The sequence below is a fragment of the Meles meles genome, chromosome 5, assembly GCF_922984935.1.
Source record: "Meles meles chromosome 5, mMelMel3.1 paternal haplotype, whole genome shotgun sequence".
In the NCBI taxonomy this organism is placed as follows: Eukaryota; Metazoa; Chordata; class Mammalia; order Carnivora; family Mustelidae; genus Meles; species Meles meles.
This window is the reverse complement of record NC_060070.1, coordinates 9,393,304-9,413,153: the sequence shown is the minus strand read 5'-3', so window position 1 is coordinate 9,413,153 and position 19,850 is coordinate 9,393,304. Positions and strand designations below refer to the sequence as shown.

General features: G+C 44.2%; 1 protein-coding gene and 1 non-coding gene across 2 annotated transcripts in view; both read left to right on the top strand.

Moving 5' to 3' along the window:
- The first annotated feature begins 16,235 nt into the window (after positions 1–16,235).
- The window catches only part of TMEM181 (transmembrane protein 181), a 70,629-nt gene continuing 67,014 nt past the window's right edge, over positions 16,236–19,850 (top strand). Inside the window, exon 1 of the mRNA XM_046004585.1 lies at positions 16,236–16,396. Coding sequence (XP_045860541.1) covers positions 16,266–16,396 — 131 coding nt within the window. The 5' untranslated portion in view covers positions 16,236–16,265. The remainder of the gene's footprint in view (positions 16,397–19,850) is intronic.
- LOC123942859 lies at positions 18,228–18,338 on the top strand. The gene has a single exon (XR_006818495.1). It is a non-coding gene; the product is annotated as a U6 spliceosomal RNA (small nuclear RNA).

Here is a 19,850-nt window from a genome sequence, read left to right as displayed (position 1 = left end):
TTCTCCTTCCCTTTAGAAAATCGATGTTTCAACAGACGAATCGCGTGTAACCAGCGCTTAATCACTGAAGTGTGAAGTTCCCTTTCCGGCTTCACTCAGAAAAACAGGCAGACCAGCCCCTACTGCTTAAGACTGCTCGCTGGGCCCCCTTTATTTCACCTACTTGAACAAATTATTGTTGGTTTGGAATTTTTCACACTTAGGTTCAAGCAATAGGAGAAACAAGATAAATTAACCTAATTTTTTCTATAGCTAGAAACTGGTTTCCAATTTAGTTGCCAAGTATCCTCACCTTCAGGCCCGCCGGCAGCTGTCAGGATGGGCGGGGGTCTCTGCCAGGAGCTCGAGCGGCCCAGAGGAGCCTGGCTCAGCTCAAGTCCAATGTCTTAATGAAGTGAAAAGGGCATCACAGCTTTACAAGCCGAGTACCAACTCCCAGAACAGGGCCCTGCAATTAGAGAGTGCCAGGCTCATAAGCCTCAATAAATATTTGTGGCATAAATGTAATACAGACAGATTTATTTCTTATGTATTCTCTCACCTGGGAGAAATTGATTCAGAGGTAAAGTTTATATTTTTGTAAATTAGATAATACACAAGTCTGGGGGGAAAATGCTTAGCTACATTCTATAATAAGATACTTCGATGAATTCATAATAAAAGTCAAAGAGAAGGGGAAGGAAAATTTAAAGCTGTTGGGTACTACTGCTTCTTGTGAGTTAGCGAGCGTCTAGGAATGCATTTCCTAGCACATCAAAAACAAAAACTACTGGATAATAAGCATCCTCTTACTCAGAACCCTGGTGTCAAATAATGTCACATTAAACAGCTTACATTGATTAGTCTGTATACTGGTCAGTGTTCAACCGCATGGGTAGAACTTTACGGATAAGATAATAGAGCGTCAAGGAGGCAGCTAAGTCCAAGCACGTACAGGGCCGTGGTTGGCATTTACGTGCCACGGCTCCTGGTGATGAACTGACCATCTATGATACCGGTAGAAAGGGGGCATGACCTAGCAGCTAGAAGAAAATGCATTTCTGGAATTAAATTTTGACGCATCAATGTCAGCCGAGATAGAACACAATCAGTGAGCTAAAGTATGCATGACTGGGAGAAAGGAAAGACTATTTTCTCCTCAATCTTCATTCCTGTGATGAAATAGTTGTGCCTGAGTGCGCCGTGTAATCTGGGCAGAGGCTTAATCATCAGAAATGAACCAATTCTGGTGGGTTGATGTGAACCAAAGTCCTTTCGAGGGTCAAATGATTGACTATTGGCAATTCTGTCTGGATCAGCATCATTCATTGCCGAGCTATGGGCCCGAGCGTGATCCACCTGGCATTGTGAGGCTTGTCCAAAAGTGTCATATCACTGTCCCCAAAGCCAGGAGAGCATTGAGCTGTGGGTGGGAAGGCACCAGCAGGAAAGAGCTGAAGAACCAGACAGCACTTAGCACAGTGTGGCCTGATAGCGGCACAGACCTGGTTGGTAATGGCTGCAAAGGCCAAGAACGCCAGCACAAAAGCCCAGGTGTATAAGGCAATTAGAAGGAATGAAGGGGAAAGATCTAGGGCAGAAGAAAGGATTTATTTTTTAATGCAGAGGAAAGAAGGGCAGACCAAGGCATCCTGCCAGCAGGGGAGGGGCAGCAGCAGGCCCTTTGCAGTCATGAGAAGACTTAGCTCCGATAAGAGCAAGAGGCCGACTCCCCACAGCCCTGGGGGCTGGAGCCGCTGCCGGCACACACCGTGGGGGAACATCCGATGAGCAGACAGACAAGCTTGGCCCTTCAGTGGCCTCTGGAGCGGGACGGGTTGCACGAATGTCCCACGGTAACAAGTGGGGACTTAAATAAGGCTGAGAAGAACCAGACCAGGCAGAGGACAGACCTTTAGTCGGCGATGCCTTGATCCCACTCTGCCTCCGGGGATGGCAAGGGGCAGAAGCAGAGGGACATTGTCAATCCTACGAGAGAAAATGGGCCTCCCTCCGAACATACATCTCTCAATACAGTGTCCGTTCCATCATAACTATGTGTCGTAAGACAAATAGTCGTCTTCAGTTGCAGTCAACATAAGACGTGTATTATCACTGCCTCACCGTGATGAGACGGTGGGACCAGAGCATCCGGCCACACTGCCCGCACTGGATCTCAGTACGAGGACCGGAAGCACAATTCCATCTCCAGCGTGCAGCCCCTGAGTGCTGCTCACCTGGGGTGCCCGAAGCCAAAGTCATCATCATCCCAATGATTGGCACCGCACCACCAGTCACCCAAGCCAGATAAATGAATCACCCCAGAGATGATCTCTCCTTCCCAGATTCCAGTCTAGTAAATTCCACCTTCTTTAAAAGCCTTAGTAATGAGGATCCCCTGCGTTCCATCCCACAGCCACTGCGCCCTGGTTCTGGCCAACCTCACTTCTTACCTGGGCAACCGTAACAGTCTCCTGTTTCATCAACTTACTTCTGATCTGCTCTCCTGCTCCCCAGGAACCTTCTTTCTAAAACTCATTTAGTCCAGTCACACTCAAATCCAAAGTCCTTAAATGGCTCCCACTGCGTTCAGGACAGAGCTCAAACTTACCACAATCGAGAAGTCCCCTCTGGTCTGTCCTCTGTCTCCATGACCAGACTCATCTCTTGCCACTGTGACGCAAGGCCTGTAGTCCGCCCATGCTGAATTATTACTGGTTCCCACACACATCACTCTCGCGTGTGCTCTGTTGCATGCACGGTTCTCCCTGCTTGGAACGTTTCCTCCCCTTTTCCACTCGGTGAGCCCTTCCTTCCTCATTTGTAAACACCGGCATCACCTCCTCCGTGAAGTCCTCCCGATTCATGCTCCCTGCACTTACCTGCACCGTAGACTTCATTCCACTGCTTGGACCTGTTTATGCGCGTGTCCCCCCCTAGACTGTGTGAGGAACTGGGCAGGAGCTAGATCTTGTCCCATTTTGAACTTCTAGCATCTCTCATTGTGCGGGACAGCTGGGTGCATAATGTTCACTAGGATTAAAAGGAAAGGAAAATGCCCAATTCCGCCCCTGTGCTCCATGGAAGTATCTGGTGATGGTGATGATCTTGTGTTGTTCAATGTCATCGGTGTGGCCACCTGTGGATTCCGAGGCGTGGCCTGGGCCTTTCACGTGAGAGATGGCCTTGGAGGGTTGGTGACGGTTGAGAACGATCAGCAAACCTGGAAGCCATGGCTCTTCATGTGTTTTATGTGACTCCTCTCCGAGCCCAGAATCTCACTTGAAAAAAGCCACGAAATCAGAACATGTGATCCTATGGGCGGCCCTCTCAGCGGACGGCATCCGTAAATCCGTGTCTGAGTCTGGGCTCCGGAAGGACAAACCGGCTGGCTGGCACTTACGGTAAACTTCAGCGGAAGGACACTGTACTGCTTTAGATATTCCAAAATTGTTCCTTACAAATGACCCGTCAAAACATAGCTAGACCGATGGTATTTCTGTCCTCTCTGTATGCTTTCCGTGAAAGCTCATCTCGGCACCACACGCTTACCTCAAAAGGCTGCCCTTTCCTACAGCAGGTAGCCACGGGGCTGTTCTGAGAACGGAGTGGCTGGTGCAATTCCTATATGACCTCCTTGCCCACCCGTGTCTCTCAGTGATTCCGTCTGCAGACCAGAGAGCTAGTCCTATAAGACGTGATTAGTTCAAATTTCCCGTTCACCACGGAGCATCCCCGTTAATTTCGTTAGAAGACTTGGAGTCATTTATATGTGGCTTGTGGCTGAAATTGTGTTAAAATTAAATGCGAAGAAAGCATTGAGAAAACGTGTGGCTTTCTGTGAGATTTCCAGAAGTATCTGGTGATGATGATAGTCTCACGGGACTAGACATGCCTCAAGATCTTTTTGGAAAAAGATGGGCAAATGACCCTCCTCAGGAGACAGGAGGACAGGGTCTCGTTCCCAGTCCGCTCCCGGCTGTGCTGTCTTGTATTAGCTGCTTAATCACGTTGGGCCTCCACTTCGTTTCCCTTCACAGTGCCGATTTAGTATTGTGTGCAGGGGCTCGTGAGCCTTCTCTCGCAGTGCTCTAGCACAAACTTGCGAAGGGGACAGTAGCTCTCCCCGTGGCCCCTAGTGCTGCCCTGGCCCAGCTAGCACCCTTCCCTCTCAGCAGAAGCTACTCTTGGGGCTGGCTTTTATTCTCTTATATCCCCACCAAGCAGCAAACTTCATGGGTTCATTGACACCAGAGGAAAATTCCACGAGCACCATGTGCTGGCTCTTCTCCCTTCGCCTGCCTCCCGAGATCCACGTTCCATGGGATCTCTGAGCCCATCCCTGCTGTCTGCTTCTGCGTCCCAGAAGGCTGGCATCCATGGACTGCATCACCTGGGCTCCCTAGTTCTCTGGCTCCTGTTAGATTTGGTCAGTAGGACGCACTGGCATGAGACTGGCAGCGGCTGGAGGATGTGAATACTACTACGTATGCGTGTGATATGTACGTATGAATATTACTATCGCAACGATCACCAGACTCTAGAAGTTTCAGCCTCATTTGTCCTTAAAAATAGGGAGTATCGGGGCGCCTGGGTGGCTCAGTGGTTTAAGTCTCTGCCTTCGGTTCAGGTCATGATCTCAGGGTCCTGGGACCGGGCCCCACATCGGGCTCTCTGCTCGGTGGGGAGCCTGTTTCTCCCTCTCTTGGCCTGCCTCTCTGCCTACTTGTGACCTCTCTCTCTGTCAAATAAATAAATAAAATATTTAAAAAAAAATAGGGAGTATCTTCAATGCATTGTGTGATGCTATGTGAAATTGGGGGAAACAGAGCTGTTTTTTAACAGCAACAACACCTCAATCTCCAAACATGATTGGTCTTTAAGGGGGTTCCTCAGTAGAGGCCGTGCCGTATATTGAGTAAAAGTGAGTTTTCTGAATTCAGGCTCGTCTGGGATCAAATGCAATTCCTGTTACTTGCTGTGGAATTATAAGCATATATTCCACCCATATATGGATGCACCCATAATGCATCCATTATTTCAAAATGCTGGTAACAGTACTAGCCACCCGTGATGGTAATTTTATGTGTCACATTGACTGGCCATGGGGAGCCCAAATTAAACATTTTTTTCTGGATGAGATTAGCATTTCAATCAGTGGGCTTAGTAAAGTACCTTGCCCTCCCCAATGTGGTAGGTATCATTCAATCTGTTGAGAGTCTGAATAGAACAGAAGTCAGAAAAGGGAGAATGTCCCCCATTTTTTCTGCCTCACTATTTGAGCTGGGACATCTTATCTTCTCTGGCCCTCAGACTTGGATTTATGCCATTGGCTTTCTTGCTTCTTAGGCCTTTGCGCTCAGACTGGAACCGCACCATCAGCCTTCCTGGGTCTCCAGCTTACAGAAGGCAAATCTTGGGACTTCTCCAGTCTCCATAATCATGTGAGCCAATTTCTCATTATCTATCTATCTATCTATTGGTTCCAGTTGGTTCTGTTTCTCTGGAGTACCTGACTAAAATACCATCTCTTAAAACTGTTGAGATTACTGTGTATGACAATGCCATCAAGTGCTTATCATAGTGTCTAGCACATAGTACATGCTCAATAAAATAGGTCTGTTATTATAGCTATTGGTAATAAAACTACCATTAGTAGTGTATCCAGGGAATATCTCAGTTAAGAGCCAAAAATTAATAAGCATTGCATGGTTTCTTTGAAGAGCAGAAAAAAGAATTGCATGGGGTTGTTTTTTTTTTTTTTAAGATTTTATTTATTTATTTGACAGACAGAGATCACAAGTAAGCAGAGAGGCAGGCAGAGAGAGAGGAGGAAACAGGCTGCTTGCGGAGCAGAGAGCCCATTGCAGAGCTCAATCCCAAGATCCTGGGATCATGACCTGAGCTGAAGGCAAAGGATTTTTTAACCCACTGAGCCACCCAGATGCCCTAAGAATTGCATGTTTTTGATTAGCAATAATCATACATACCCCCATAGTTATTGCCCTCCCCACCTCATCTTCTAGTTAGATTTTCTTGTGGCTTTCCTTTATTCTATCCTTCTCAAAGGATGAAAATTATCTGGAGTCTTTTTGATTTACTTATTCTTTGCAAAGTGCCCTATGTTCTCAAAAGGAACAGTGCCCTTTAAGAACTAATGAATACAGGGGGCACCTGGGTGGCTCAGTGGGTTAAAGCCTCTGCCTTCAGCTCAGGTCATGATCCCAGGATCCTGGGATGCAGCCCCGCATCAGGTTCTCTGCTCAGCAGGGAATCTGCTTCCCTTCCTCTCTCTCCGCCTGCCTCTGCCTACTTGTGATCTGTCTGTCAAATAAATCTTAAAAAAAAAAAAAAAAAAGAACTAATGAATACATAAGCCAGTAACCGTAGGAAAGTCTATACAGAATGTAAATACATATAACTCTGAGATCTCTTACAATTTCATATTTTGAACAGGAAGGGATGCAAAGGCTTAATTTTAAGTGGCATTTCTTCTTTTTTGCTACCAACACATTTTAAAGATGCATCAAAACCATGAAGCTTTACAAACTGTATATTTGGTTAATTTTTATTTAGATGAAGAATGTATTTCACTTAGACAATGTATAAAAGTTGCCAGCCTCAAATATTATTCAAAACCTCATTAACATGATCTTGATTTTTAATTGGATAATAGTAGGGACACCCAGAGAGAAAATCAGTAAGAAAATAGTAGCTTTGATTGACACATTAGGTGAGATGGACATAACAGATGTATACGGAATAGTCTATCCAAAACCAGCAGAATTCATATTCTTTTCCAGAGTACATGGAACATTCTCCACGATAGATCACAAGTTAGGCCACAAAAAAATTCTCAATAAATTTAAGAAGATTGAAATCAATCATGTCAAGCATCTTTCCTGACCACAATGGTATAAAACTAGAAATCAATTTTGAAAGAAAAAAATACTGGAAAAAACACAAACACGTGAAGACTCAACACCATTCAACTAAACATCAAATGGATCAATGAAGAAATCAAAGAAGAAATTAAAAAATACCCGAAGACAAATGAAAATGGAAACTCAATGGTTTGAAACCTTTGGAATGCAGCAAAAGCAATTTTAAGAGGGAAGTTTATAGTGATACAGGCCTATATCAAGAATAAATAAAAACCAAACTTAGTAGAAGGAAGGAAATAATAAAGATCATGGCAGAAATAAATGGAATAGAGGCTTATATTAGATATAATATAATAGATCTATAGATATAATAAGATCTATAGATAGATCAGTCAAACTAAGAGTTGATTCTTTGAAATGATAAGCAAAATTGGTAAACGTTTAGCCAGACTTATCAAGAAAAAAAAAGCATTCAAATCAGAAATAAAAGAGAAGTAACAATTAACACTATAGAAATATAAAGGATTATGAAAGACCACTATGAAAAGTTATATGCCAACAAATTGGACAATCTAGTAGAAAGGGATAAATTCCTGGACACATACAATCTTCTGAGACTGAATCAGGAAGAAATAGAAAATCTAAAGGCTGATAACTATTAACAAAATTGAATTAATGATCAGCTCTGAACAAACAAAAATCTAGGACTAGATGGTTTCACAGGTGATTTCTACCAAACATTTAAAACTTTTTAAAAAAGGATTTTATTTATTTATTTGAGAGAGTGTGAGCATGAGTGTGGGGTGGGGAGGAGGGGCAGAAAGAGTGAAAGAGAGAGAATCTCAAGCAGGCTCCCGCTGAGAATGGAGCTCACCACAGGGCTTGATCCCAAGACCTTGAGTTCATGACCTGAGCTGAAATCAAGAGTTGACACTCAACCAGCTGAGCCACGCAGATGCCCCTCTACCAAACATTTAAAGAAGAGTTAATATCTATTCTTTTCAAACAATTCCAAGAAATAACAAAGGAAGGACAACTTCCAGATTCATTCTATGAGGTCAGCATTACCCTGATACTAAAATCAGACAAAGACACAACAACAAAAAAAGAAAACTACGAGCCAGTATCTCTGATGAATATAGATGCAAAAATCCTAAACAAACTATTAGCAAAGCTAATTCAATGATAAATATCAAGTGGGACTTATTCTAGGGAAGCAACGATGGTTCAATATTCACAGATCAATGTGATCACCACATTAACAAAATAAATGATAAAAGGCTTTTGTCATCTCAATACATGTAGGAAAAAGCATTTGACAAAATGTAACATATGTTTATGATAAAAACTGTCAACAAATTGGATTTAGAGAGAATACACCTCAACATAATAAAGGACACATATGACAACCACATGGCTAACATCAGACTCAAGAGGAACTGAAAACTTTTTAAAAAAGATTTATTAGGGAGAGAGAGCAGACGTGCAAGAGAAAGCAAGAGAGAGAGAGAGGGAGAGAGAGCTAGTGAGTGAACAGGAGGAGGGACAGAGGGAGAGGTAGAAGCAGAAGCCCACTGAGCAAGGGAGCCTGACACAGGACTTGATCCCAGGACCCTGGGATCTGAGCTGAAGGCAGACGCTTAACAGACTGAGCTACCCAGGTACACCTCAAAGCTTTTTTTCTAAGATCAGGAACAAGACAAGGATATCCACTCTTAGTACTTTTACTGAACATAGTACTGGGAGTCCTAACCACAACAATCAGACAAGAAAAAAATACATGCACCCAAATTGGTAAGGTAGAAGTAAAACTCTCACTATTTGTAGATGACATGATCCAAACTATAGAAAACCCTGAAGACTCCACCAAAAAAGTATTAGAACTAATAAAGGAATTCTGTAAAGTTGCAGATTCAAAATTATTATACAGAAATCTGTGTTTTTAGACAAAGAGTGAAATAACAGAAAGAGAAATTAAGAAAACCATCCCACTTACAATTACACCAAAATAATAAAATGCCTGGGGATAAATTTAACCAAGCTGGTGAAAGACCTATACTCTGAACACTTTGACATTGATGGAAGAAATGGAACATGGAACAGACAAATGAAAAGATATTCTGTTGCTCACAGGAGCACAGAATACCTTCGAATATTCTGGATTGGAAGAATTAATATTGTTAATATGTCCATACTACCAAAGCAATCTAGAGATTGAATGTAATCCCTATCAAAATACTGATAGTATTCCTCACAGAACTAGAACAAACAATCCTAAAATTTGTATGGAATCACAAAAGACGCCTAAGAGCCAAAGCTACCTTGAGAAAGAAGAACAAAGGTAGAGTTATCACACTCCCAGATTTTTATTACCACAAAACTGTAGTAATAAAAAACAGTATGGTACTGGCATAAAAATAGACACAACGACCAATGGAACAGAACAAAGAGCCCAGAAATACACTTACATGCTCAATCAGTCTATGTTAAAGGAGGCAACAAGGATAGGCAATGGGGAAATAGTCTTTTCAATGAATGGTGCTGGGACACTGGGCAGCTGCATGCCAAGAACAAAGTTGGACCACTTTCCTACACCAGACACAAAAATAAACTTGAGTGGATTAAAGATCTAAATGTAAGACCTGAAATCATAGAACTCCTAAAGAAATGCAGTAAGCTCCTAGAGATTACACCTTAGCCACATTTTCCTGTATATATCTTTTCAGGCAAGGGAAACTAAAGCAAAAATAAACTATTGGGACTACATAAAAAAGAGCTACATAAAAAAAAAAAAAAGCTTTTGCACAGTGAAGGAAACCATCAATGAAACAAAAAGACAACTTACTGAATGGGAGAAGATATTTACAAATGATGTATCCAATAACAGGTTACTATCCAAGATATATAAAGAACTTGTACAGCTTAATACCAAAATAATAGTAATAATAATTCAATTTTTAAAAAATAGGCAGAGGACCTGAATAGATGTTTTCCAAAGAATATATTTAGATTCCAATAGACCCATGACAAGTTGATTACCATCACTAAATCATCAGGAAAATGCAAATCAAAGCCACAATGAGTTATCACCTCACAGCAGTCAGAATGGCTAGAATAAAAAAAAAAATGAAACAGGAAAAAAAAATAACAAGTGTTGTCAAAAAACAAAAACAAAAAACAAGTGTTGACAGGAATGTGGGGAAACGGGAACACTTATGTACTATGGGTAGGAATGCAAATCGGCTTAACAGAGAAAACAGTATGGAGGTTCCTCAAAAATTAAAAATAAAAATACCATCCAACTTGGTAATTCCACAGCTGGGTATTTACCCAAAGAAAATGAAATCACTAACTTGAAAAGATATTATGCACCCTTATGTTTATTTAGCATTATTTATGATAGGTAAGACATGGAAACAACCAATTGTCCCTTAATAGATGAATGGATAAAGATGTAATTTATATATCTATCTCCAGTATGTCCATGCACAGGCGTGCGTGTGCGCGCACACACACACACACACACACACACCCACAGAGTGGAATATTACTTAGCCATAAAAATGAAAATTTGCCATTCACGGCAACATGGATAGACCTAGAGGGTGTTGTGCTAAGTAAAATAAGTCAGAGAAAGACTATTTATTTATTATTATTTTTTACTCATTATGATTTCATTTTTATGTGGCTCTAAAATAAAACAAAAAAAATACAAACAAAAACAAAACAGACTCATAAATACAGAAAACAAACTGCTGGTTGCCAGAGAGAAGATGGGGTAGGGGGATGGGCAAAGTATGTGAAGGGAACTAAGAAGTACAAAATTCCAGTTATAAAATAGATGTCACAGGGACGAAAAGTACAGCATAGGAATATAGTCAACAATATTGTAACTTTGTGTAATGACAGATGGTACCTCTACCTACTATGGTGAGCGTTGCAGAATCACCATGTTGTACACTGAAACCAATATAACATTGTATTAACTATACTTAATTTTTAAGAAACGAACACTGGGGCAGAATTTCATTTTTAATTTTAATTTCATTTTTGTCTTAATAAACATTAAATCCTAGGCAATGTTAAGTACTGAAATTTTTATTTTTTTCCTTTTTTTTAAGATCGTATTTATTTATTTGACAGAGAAAGACACCACAAGAGAGGGACCACAAGCAGGGGAGCAGCAGAGGGAGAGGGAGAAGCAGGCTTCCCACCCAGCAGGGAGCCCGATGTGGGGCTCGATCCCAGAACCCCAGAGATCATGACTTGAGCAGAAGGCAGACGCTTAACAACTGAGCCACCCAGGCGCCCCTGAGGTACTGAAAATTTTAAATTGAGTAAATATCAGTTCCTGCTTTCTAGGAGTTGACATTCTAGTGGAAAAGACCCCATGCGATTGATGGAAATGACCAGTTTGAGTGGAAATGACCAATTCTGATCCAGCCTGTCTCCTGGCTGTAGAGAAGATTGGTTCTGCTCTCACATTAGAGTGAGGTGCTGGGTATCAGTGCTGGCAAGGGCAGTTTTTCTAAGAAACCAGTCAGTACGGTTTGCATTTGTGCCTTACCAATTATTCTATAAGGTGTGAAAATATCCCAACCAATCACTAAATGACCTTGGGAAGTGATTAATGTATTACATTTGTTATAAAAAAAAATATTTCAAAATGTTGACAGTAGGGGCGCCTGGGTGGCTCAGTTGGTTAAGCCTCGACCTTTGGCTCAAATCATGATCTCAGTGTCCTGGGATCGAGCCCCTTGTCAGGCTCCCCCCCTTATCAGGGAGTCTGCTTCTCCTTCTCCCCTACTCCTCCCTCCTCACCTCACCTTTGGTCGTGTTCTCTCTCTTTCTCTCTCACTCACAAAATAAAATCTGTTAAAAAATTGTTAACAGTGATTATTTCTCAGTGATGGATATCATTCTTCCGCCTAAGCGTTCCTGTGCTCTGTATGTTTTTAAAATGAGAAAGTATGGGGGGCATGCCAGCCGTTGGGCTCTGTACTCAGCAGGGAGTCTGCTTGAGATTCTCTCCCTCTCCTTCTAGCCCTCCTGTTCATATGCACTGTCTCTCTCTCTCTCTCTCCCTCTCTCCCTCTCTTAAATAAATAAATAGATCATAAAAAAAGTAAAATGAGAAAGCATGGATATCAGTAGTCTTGGAAGAGGAAATATGTAAATGCACTAAGAGACTTAACTATTTATGAGCACTTACTATAAATCAATACTATAAATCATTGTATTAAGTGCTCTATATAATCCTTCCAACAAATTCATGAGGCAGCCAGTATTATCATCCTTGTTTTACACATGAAAGGGACCAACATTTAGAGGTATTAAGTATTCAACACAATTTCATATTGCTGAAAAAGTGTCACTCATCTTTCTGATTTGAACCTGTGTTCTTTGCCACAACTGAATGAATGCACTTTTCTTTCCTCTGTTATGTAAGAAGATCACAACAGGCTAATTGTCGTTCTGATGAGTGAAAAAGTAGAAGGGGTATCTTGAGGGCATTCAACAAGCATTTATTAAGTGCCTATATGAGGTGAGCACCAGAATAATATTGTTAATAAGGCATGGCCAAAATGAAGGTAAGGCACTGAACACACATTACTTCTGTTGAAACCTCGTGAAAACCCCAGAAACATGGTAAAACAATAATGAAGGGATTTTAAAAAAAATTTGTAAACTCACAAAGACAAGGAAAATGGAAGAGGAAATTATAGCAACAAAATTTTGCAGATTAAAAAATAAGAACCATTTATATGCTGTCTGCAAGAAACTCATTTTAGACCCAAAGACACCTCCAGATTTAAAGTGAGGGGGTGTTGGGGCGCCTGGGTGGCTCAGTGGGTTACAGCCACTGCCTTCAGCTCAGGTCATGATCCCAGGGCCCTGGGATCGAGCCCCGCGTCGGGCTCTCTGCTCATCGGAGAGCCTGCTTCCTCCTCTCTCTCTGCCTGCCTCTCTGCCTACTTATAATCTCTGTCTGTCAAATAAATAAATAAAATCTTAAAAAAAAAATAAAAATAAAGTGAGGGGGTGTAAAAAAATTTACCATGCTAATGGACATCAAAAGCAACAAAATTTTGCAAATCATAGGAAAAAAAAGAAGAGATATCAAAACCTAGATCCGATGGCAGTGAGGAAAGCCCAATCCACACCATAGATGTCCCAAATGTTTCAGGAACCAGCAGCACAAGTATCTTGTTTAGAAGTGAGAGAGAAGATGGGGCAAAGCCAGGAGGATGGACCCCCACAGACCATAAATAAAAGACAGATGAAATTCAGAGTGGCAAGGACATGGAGCAACTGGAACTCTTGGATATTGCTGGTCAGAGGGTAAAATGGTGCAACCATTCTGGAAAACAGTGTGGTCGTATCCAATAAAGCCGACTCTGCCTAATCTATCACCCGGTGATTCCATTACTAAGTATAAACCCAAATAAAATAAGTGCACATACTTCCCCCAAAACCATATACAAGAAATTCATATCATAATAACTAAAACCGTCAGCAGTAGAACTGATAAATTGTCCTACATCCAAACAATGACCTGCTGTGGAGCAAGAGAACAAAAATGAAAACAAGACATAAACTACTGCTATAGGAAACAACATAAGAAATTTCATAGACATAATATTCATCAAGCAAAGCCAAACACAGAAGAATGCAAATTGTATCATTCTATTCATACACTATTCAAAATACAGGCAAAATATATTTATAGGGAGAGAAGCAGGGTAGTGGTTACCACTGGGTTTGGGGTGTCTGTAAAGGATGACAGAGACTTCTGGAGTGTCCTATATCTTCACATTGATGGTGGTTACATGAATGAATACATACATAAAATTTGGATCATCTATATACTTAAGGTTGCACATTTTATGTATGTTGTACCTCAATTAAAAAAAATAGGAAAGATCAAAAGTCTGAGAAGTCAGGCTAAATCTCCCAATCTTTTTCCACTCTCTGCAACTAAGCACTCTTCGTTCTCTAATACTGTCAGGAAACTAGAAGTTGATTCACTAACGCTATGAAAGAGAGGGTTTCTGGGACACACTGTCCACAATCATGGGCAGGGGAACTGTGCTGAAATGGAAATAAAAGATAATCTTCAAAGATAGTCCCAAGCAATTCCCCTCCTCTCTTTTGCTCATGACACCACTACAATCAAGGGGTAGAGCTATGGTAACTCCATTGAATCTGGGCTAGACCTATATACTGGGCTATACCTACAGAATGCAGAGACAATGATGTCAAAGGTACTTCTGGTCACTTCTAAGACATGCTGCATCAATAAAGAGAAAGATGTGGGATCCAAACAGATAAGGGAAGAGGATCTCCAGGATGATGGTGGAGACAATGCTTAGATAACAGCCATACACCAGGCATATGGCAACCAGTCCATATCTGGTCAGAAGGCCAAGAAGAGATCTCACAAAGATGAAATTGATAGAATGCACCATGTGCCTGATTATCTCATGAGGGGAGTTAGGCAATTTTGCAGGGACCTGACCTGAGTTTGAATTAATGATTAGTATATAAACAACTAAGTAATTTTTAAAAAGGCCTTGTTAATTCTAGAGGAAATAAGATGTATGAAAAGGAAAAAGTAGTTATAGTATACTATATGTATACTCTATGCTTACGCAGGTGTGTACATGTGATATTTTATCTCACATTTCTAGACTTTGTGGTGACAGAGATCACAAAATCGTTCAGTGCCCCACAATTTAGGAGTGGGAAAACTTGCATTATCCTCTAGGGGCTATTGTCATTCAAAGGGTGAAGTTAGGAAGTCTTCCCAGAAGTTTTTTAAGCATTCTGGTGTGTCTTTGAGGCTGATTAATGTTTCCCCCAGTGATAAGCTCCCTGTAGCCAATCATAAAATATTTTAAAATGTGGCAGATGCTGGTCTCACAGTCTCTATCTCATTTCAGGAAACAAATCCGCATGTGTGCTTTCTTAGCATGCCTGTCTGCGCTGTATTTTGGGTAGAACCAGTTCTGAGCTCCATTCTTTGTCCTTTGGAGATTGTTAAATACGGACACTCATGTTAAGAAACTAAGGCTAAAACTGAACTGTGCAGGGTGCAGGATGAACACAAGTTATGGGGTTATTTGCAAGACTTGACAAGAGAGCTTGGCTAGCAGATAAAAATTTGTTCCAGAATGTAAGGAGGAAGAGAAAATAAAACATGGGGATAGGGGCGCCTGGCTGCCTCAGTTGAGACTGCTTAAAACTAAAAATGTTTTTAAAATGGGGATAAAAAAGAGCAAGGGAGAGTGGGTGAAATTAGAGTATAGTTTGGGAATTCTGAGAATACATAAAGGTCAATGATCATTAGACTCACGTGGGGAGCTTTGGAAAATACAGATTCCTGGGACCTGTTTTCTATAATTTATATTCAACAGTGTAAGTGGGGTCCCCCAAATGTATGTTTGTAAAATGTTTCCCCCAATGCATACAAGTTCAACAGGGTATGGAAACCTGTCCTGCATTTGGGTGGAAACACACTGACCTCATTAGGAACAATTGTTTCTTCACTTATTATTGTAAAAATTCACCAGAGATGACACCATCCCCATCTTTAGACAGATAGTCCTATGGAAGACGTGTTGATTTGTGAGTTTTAATCTTATACTCAAGTGTTGAGCTTGTAGAGGAGGAGAAACTCCCTTGCCTCTCCCCCCGTGGTTATAGAACGTGTGGGAAGAGTCAACTTATTTGGACACATTCCTTTATCGTTAAAAAATATCTCTTATGACATAACCATAATGGGCTTGGTTTTCAATGTTTTTGGATCAGGCCGAGTAGAACCCAGGTGGGGGTGGGGGCGATGAGGGGAAGAAGCAGTCTGGCACGGGGTCTGTCCATGGTGCTGAACGTGGGAGCCGGCACCAGTTTTTAACCTGTTCAGTCCGCCTTGAAGCCCCATTTTCCTTTTTTCCTGTCATCTCCAGTTGCTTGCTTTTCCCAGTGCGAGCAGGAGCGAGGGTGGCCCTTCATATGTTTGTCCTGGGCGTCTGATGACCTTGTGTTGGATCCCCCACCCCCCACCCCGCTCCGGCTCCTTCTCCCTGGGCGGCGGCTGATGGGCGCGGCACCCTCCTCTCCTTAGGCCCCGTAGCTCCCGGGCGGACCCCATCCGCACCCCGGCAGGCCCCGCTCCCCGCATCTCGCGGCGGCGCCCTGAGCGCGCCCCGCCCCCCTTCCTCCGCGCCCCCTTCCCACTTCCCCCGCCAGCTGCTCCTCCTCCTTCTCGGTCCCGCCCAGTGCGCAGGCAGCCCCCGATCCCCGGAGCTGGGAGAGAGAGGGCCGAAGGAACAGTACAAAGGGCGGAGCGGCGGGAGGAGGGGACGCCGGGCTCGGTGCCGGGAGGGCGGGCGCGGTGCGGGCATGGACGCCGAGTACCCTGCCTTCGAGCCCCCGCTCTGCAGCGAGCTCAAGCACCTGTGCAAGCGACTCCAGGAGGCGTACCGGGAGCTGAAGGAGGACCTCACGCCTTTCAAAGATGACCGCTACTACAGGTAGGGGCGGGCGGGCGCCGGCGGGCCGGGCTGCGGGGAGGGGGCGCAGACCCGGGGCTTCGGGCCGCCCCCCGCAGCCCTACTCCGGGACCCGGGTGCGCTGCCCGCCTGCGGGGTCCCGCCCCTGGGCCGCCCCTTCCCCCTGCGAGTGTCAAGCCCGGGGAGGGGCGGAGAGGGAGCTGGTCTGTGGGTTCTGGCTGTGGCCGGCCTGAGAGCTGGGGTGAAGAGCTGTTTTCCATTCCCTAGAAACCGGAGCCGAGATTCTCAAATCCGGAGACGGGGACCCACGGGCATTCGTCCCTGCTTTGCTCCTCCCTCTCTTCCTCCCTCCCTGCCACCCCCTCCTACCACCCCCCCCCCCCCCCACCCGCGTGCCTACCGCCCCCACGGGCTTCAGGCCTTGCTGAGTACTGGTTTGGGGAGAGGATCGCTCTCTCTCCAGGGTCAGGCAGGGCAGGCCCTGGCCTCTCTTTTGAGGTACTCGGGGCCCCCAGGCTTTGGGGAAAATCTCGGCGGCTGGGGTGCTCCTGAGCGCCGGAGGCAGACGCGTCTGGGCTGAACCGCACCTGGGCGAAGATGCTGTGGGGGTCATGGTTCCGCACGCGCCCCGACGAGTTGTTGGTTTGGGCTTGTCTCTGTCGCCCTCTCCGTGCAGACTCTCCCAGCAGGAGGCCTGCCCCTTCCTGTGTTTCGCGGTTCCGTTGGGAAACCCTCTCCTTCGCTCATGGCTGGGCTTAGCCTTAGCCGATGTGTTGTGGTGTCGTGAAAGGACCCAGTCTGGAGTCTCCCGTTGAGGTCGACTTTACTCCTCACTAGCTCCGTGATATGAGAAAGTTATCTGCTAACTCCGCTTTGCATGCTTCCTCCTCTGTGACATGGGGAGCTTGAACCAGAAGGTTTGGGGAAGGTGACAATTCTAGAGATGTTGGACTACGCACCACGTGCTTGCGGAGGGCAGTTGATTGCACAGCTGTCTCTGAAGTGGGGAATACTTGTTTTATCCAGCGAACCCCAATAGTCAAGTATGTGCTCAGAGAACCGTGTATCACACTTACCAGATCTTTTCAAAAGTCCTGTGGCTTCCCAGTGGCTGACCAATATATTGGTCACAAAATTGGTCACAAAAATGGAAAAGCCCGTTTAAAAATATATGTAATCCCAAGATGCTATTGTGTGGCTGGAGATGGACTTCACAGTCTGCCTCATGAAGCCCCCCAGGACAGCCGACAGTGTGGTAAAAAACAGACAAAACACAGATAGTTTTAAATCTTAGGCTTAATGTATATTCCTGTCTCCTTTCCCAATAGTCTCTCCTCACTCTATTTTTTTCTCTGTGTTTTATTGTCTTGGGAACATTTCTTTGGCAAAGGATCTAGTGAATATCTAGATGGTCTTAATTCAGGTAACAGAGAAGAGAACAAAGCCACACCACTGGTTAATCCACGACTGGAGTATCCTTCATTCATTCACCCATTTATCCTACCAACAGTCATTGAAGACCTCCTGTGTTCCTGCTGCCATCCTAGGGGGTGGAGATACAGGGTCCCTGGTGTCATGGAGCTTATAGGCAATAAACGAGTGATTACCCATTGCACTCGGAAGACAATAGACTAAGTGCCATGAAAAAGAGTGAGGGGGGTGTTACTCCAGAGACTGGTCAGAGAAGGCTCTTGGACATTTGACTGGGAATGAAGAATGACTTGCTCGCTAGCCAATGAGCTGGGGCAGAAAGTTCCAGAAGAAGAAGTACAAGCCCAAAGTCCCTGAGGCCATAAAAACATGGTACTGTGGTCCCTCCTTTGCTGCAGGGGTCATGTTCTAAGGCCCCAGCTGGTGCTCGCTTCGGCAGCACCAATATATAAAAATTGGAACGATACGGGGAAGATTAGCATGGCCCCTGCGCAAGGATGACTTGCAAATTCGTGAAGCGTTACATATTAAAAAAAAAAAAAAGGCCCCCGTGGATGCCTGAAACCACAGATAATACTGAATGTGAGATACACTGTGGTTTTTCCTATACATGCCTACGATAAAGTGTAATTTATAAATTAGGCACAGTAAGAGGTTAACAACTAATAAAATAGAACAAGTGTAATTACGTAGTAAGGTTGTGTGAATGTGGTCTCTCTCGGAATCTCTTACTGTACTATACTCACCCGCCTTTTTTTTTTTAAGATTTATTTATTTATTTGAGAGAGAGAGAGAGCACATACACACGCATGTGCAAGTGGGGGAGGGGCAGAGGCAGAGAATCTTCAAGCAGATTCCGTGCTGAGCACGGAGCCTGACACCGAGGGGCTCGCTCTCATGACCCACGAGACCATGACCTGAGCCGATATTAGGAGTCAGACGCCAACCTGACAGAGCCCTCCCTGTGCCCCCGTACTCACTCTTCTTCTTGTGATAAGATGAGACTATGAAATGCTTATGTGGTGAGATGAAGTGAGGAGAATGACGTGGGCGTCTTGAGGCAGCACAAGGCTGATTGACCTGCTGATCACACAGCAGAAGGGGGATTGGCTGCTTCTGAAGCGTCCATGGAAAGTGAAACCACAGGAAAAGGGGGGGACTACGGCATGTTCAAGGAATAGGAAGAAGACCAGCACGGTCAGAGAGATAGACAGGCCTAGGACAGAGAGAGAGCCTTGAACGCTAGACCGAAACGTATGAATTTCATTAGAATTCCAGTGTGAAGCCATTGAAGAGTTTCAAGTGGCGGGGGAGTGACAGGAGCGGGGGAGTGACAGGAGCAGTGTGGCTGCTGGTCCGACGGCAAGCGTCTGAACTTGGGCTCTGGGGCAACTCCATTCGTTGGTCTGGATCTTGAAGACCACGAATTTACCATGGTTGGAGGGGGAAAGTGATGAATTCTGTCTGCCCTGCTGCCACGAGGACAAGTCGGCTGCAGAATGATTTACGATATGGTGTGTTGGCAGAGCAGTTAGGCTGAATCACAAAGACGGGTTTATCGTGAAGAGATGCTTTAGGTCTTTGAACTGCCTTCCGTTGCGCCATTGAATTTTTATATCAGTGGGTTGTCCCTTTACAAAACTAGGCGAAATATTCTTGGGTTTCCAAGTTGGGAAGATGATAGTTACAGCTCCTGCGTCTGCGTCGCTGGAAGAAGCACTTGCTACTATAATTTCTGCTCCTGCTTTTCTCACTGTCTTCGTGTCCTCATTAGTGACTTGTGACTTAAAAGCACCAGTCTCTTTGCCCCGGGAGGACTGGGCCTTGCCCATGTGGCTGACAGTTTCCTCAGAACAGGGTGCAGCAAGGAGACAGCTGCTAATGCCTGTTTGCCAAAGATGGTTGGTCCCTCTGTTAGCTGGAATGGCGATTGGCATATTAGCCATGTGATTCGGCATCATTGACAAACGGCGCCTATGTGATCAGAGCACTTGCAGTCATTTGCCCAAACTGAGAGGTTTTCCTGCTGGGCAGAGCAGTGGCT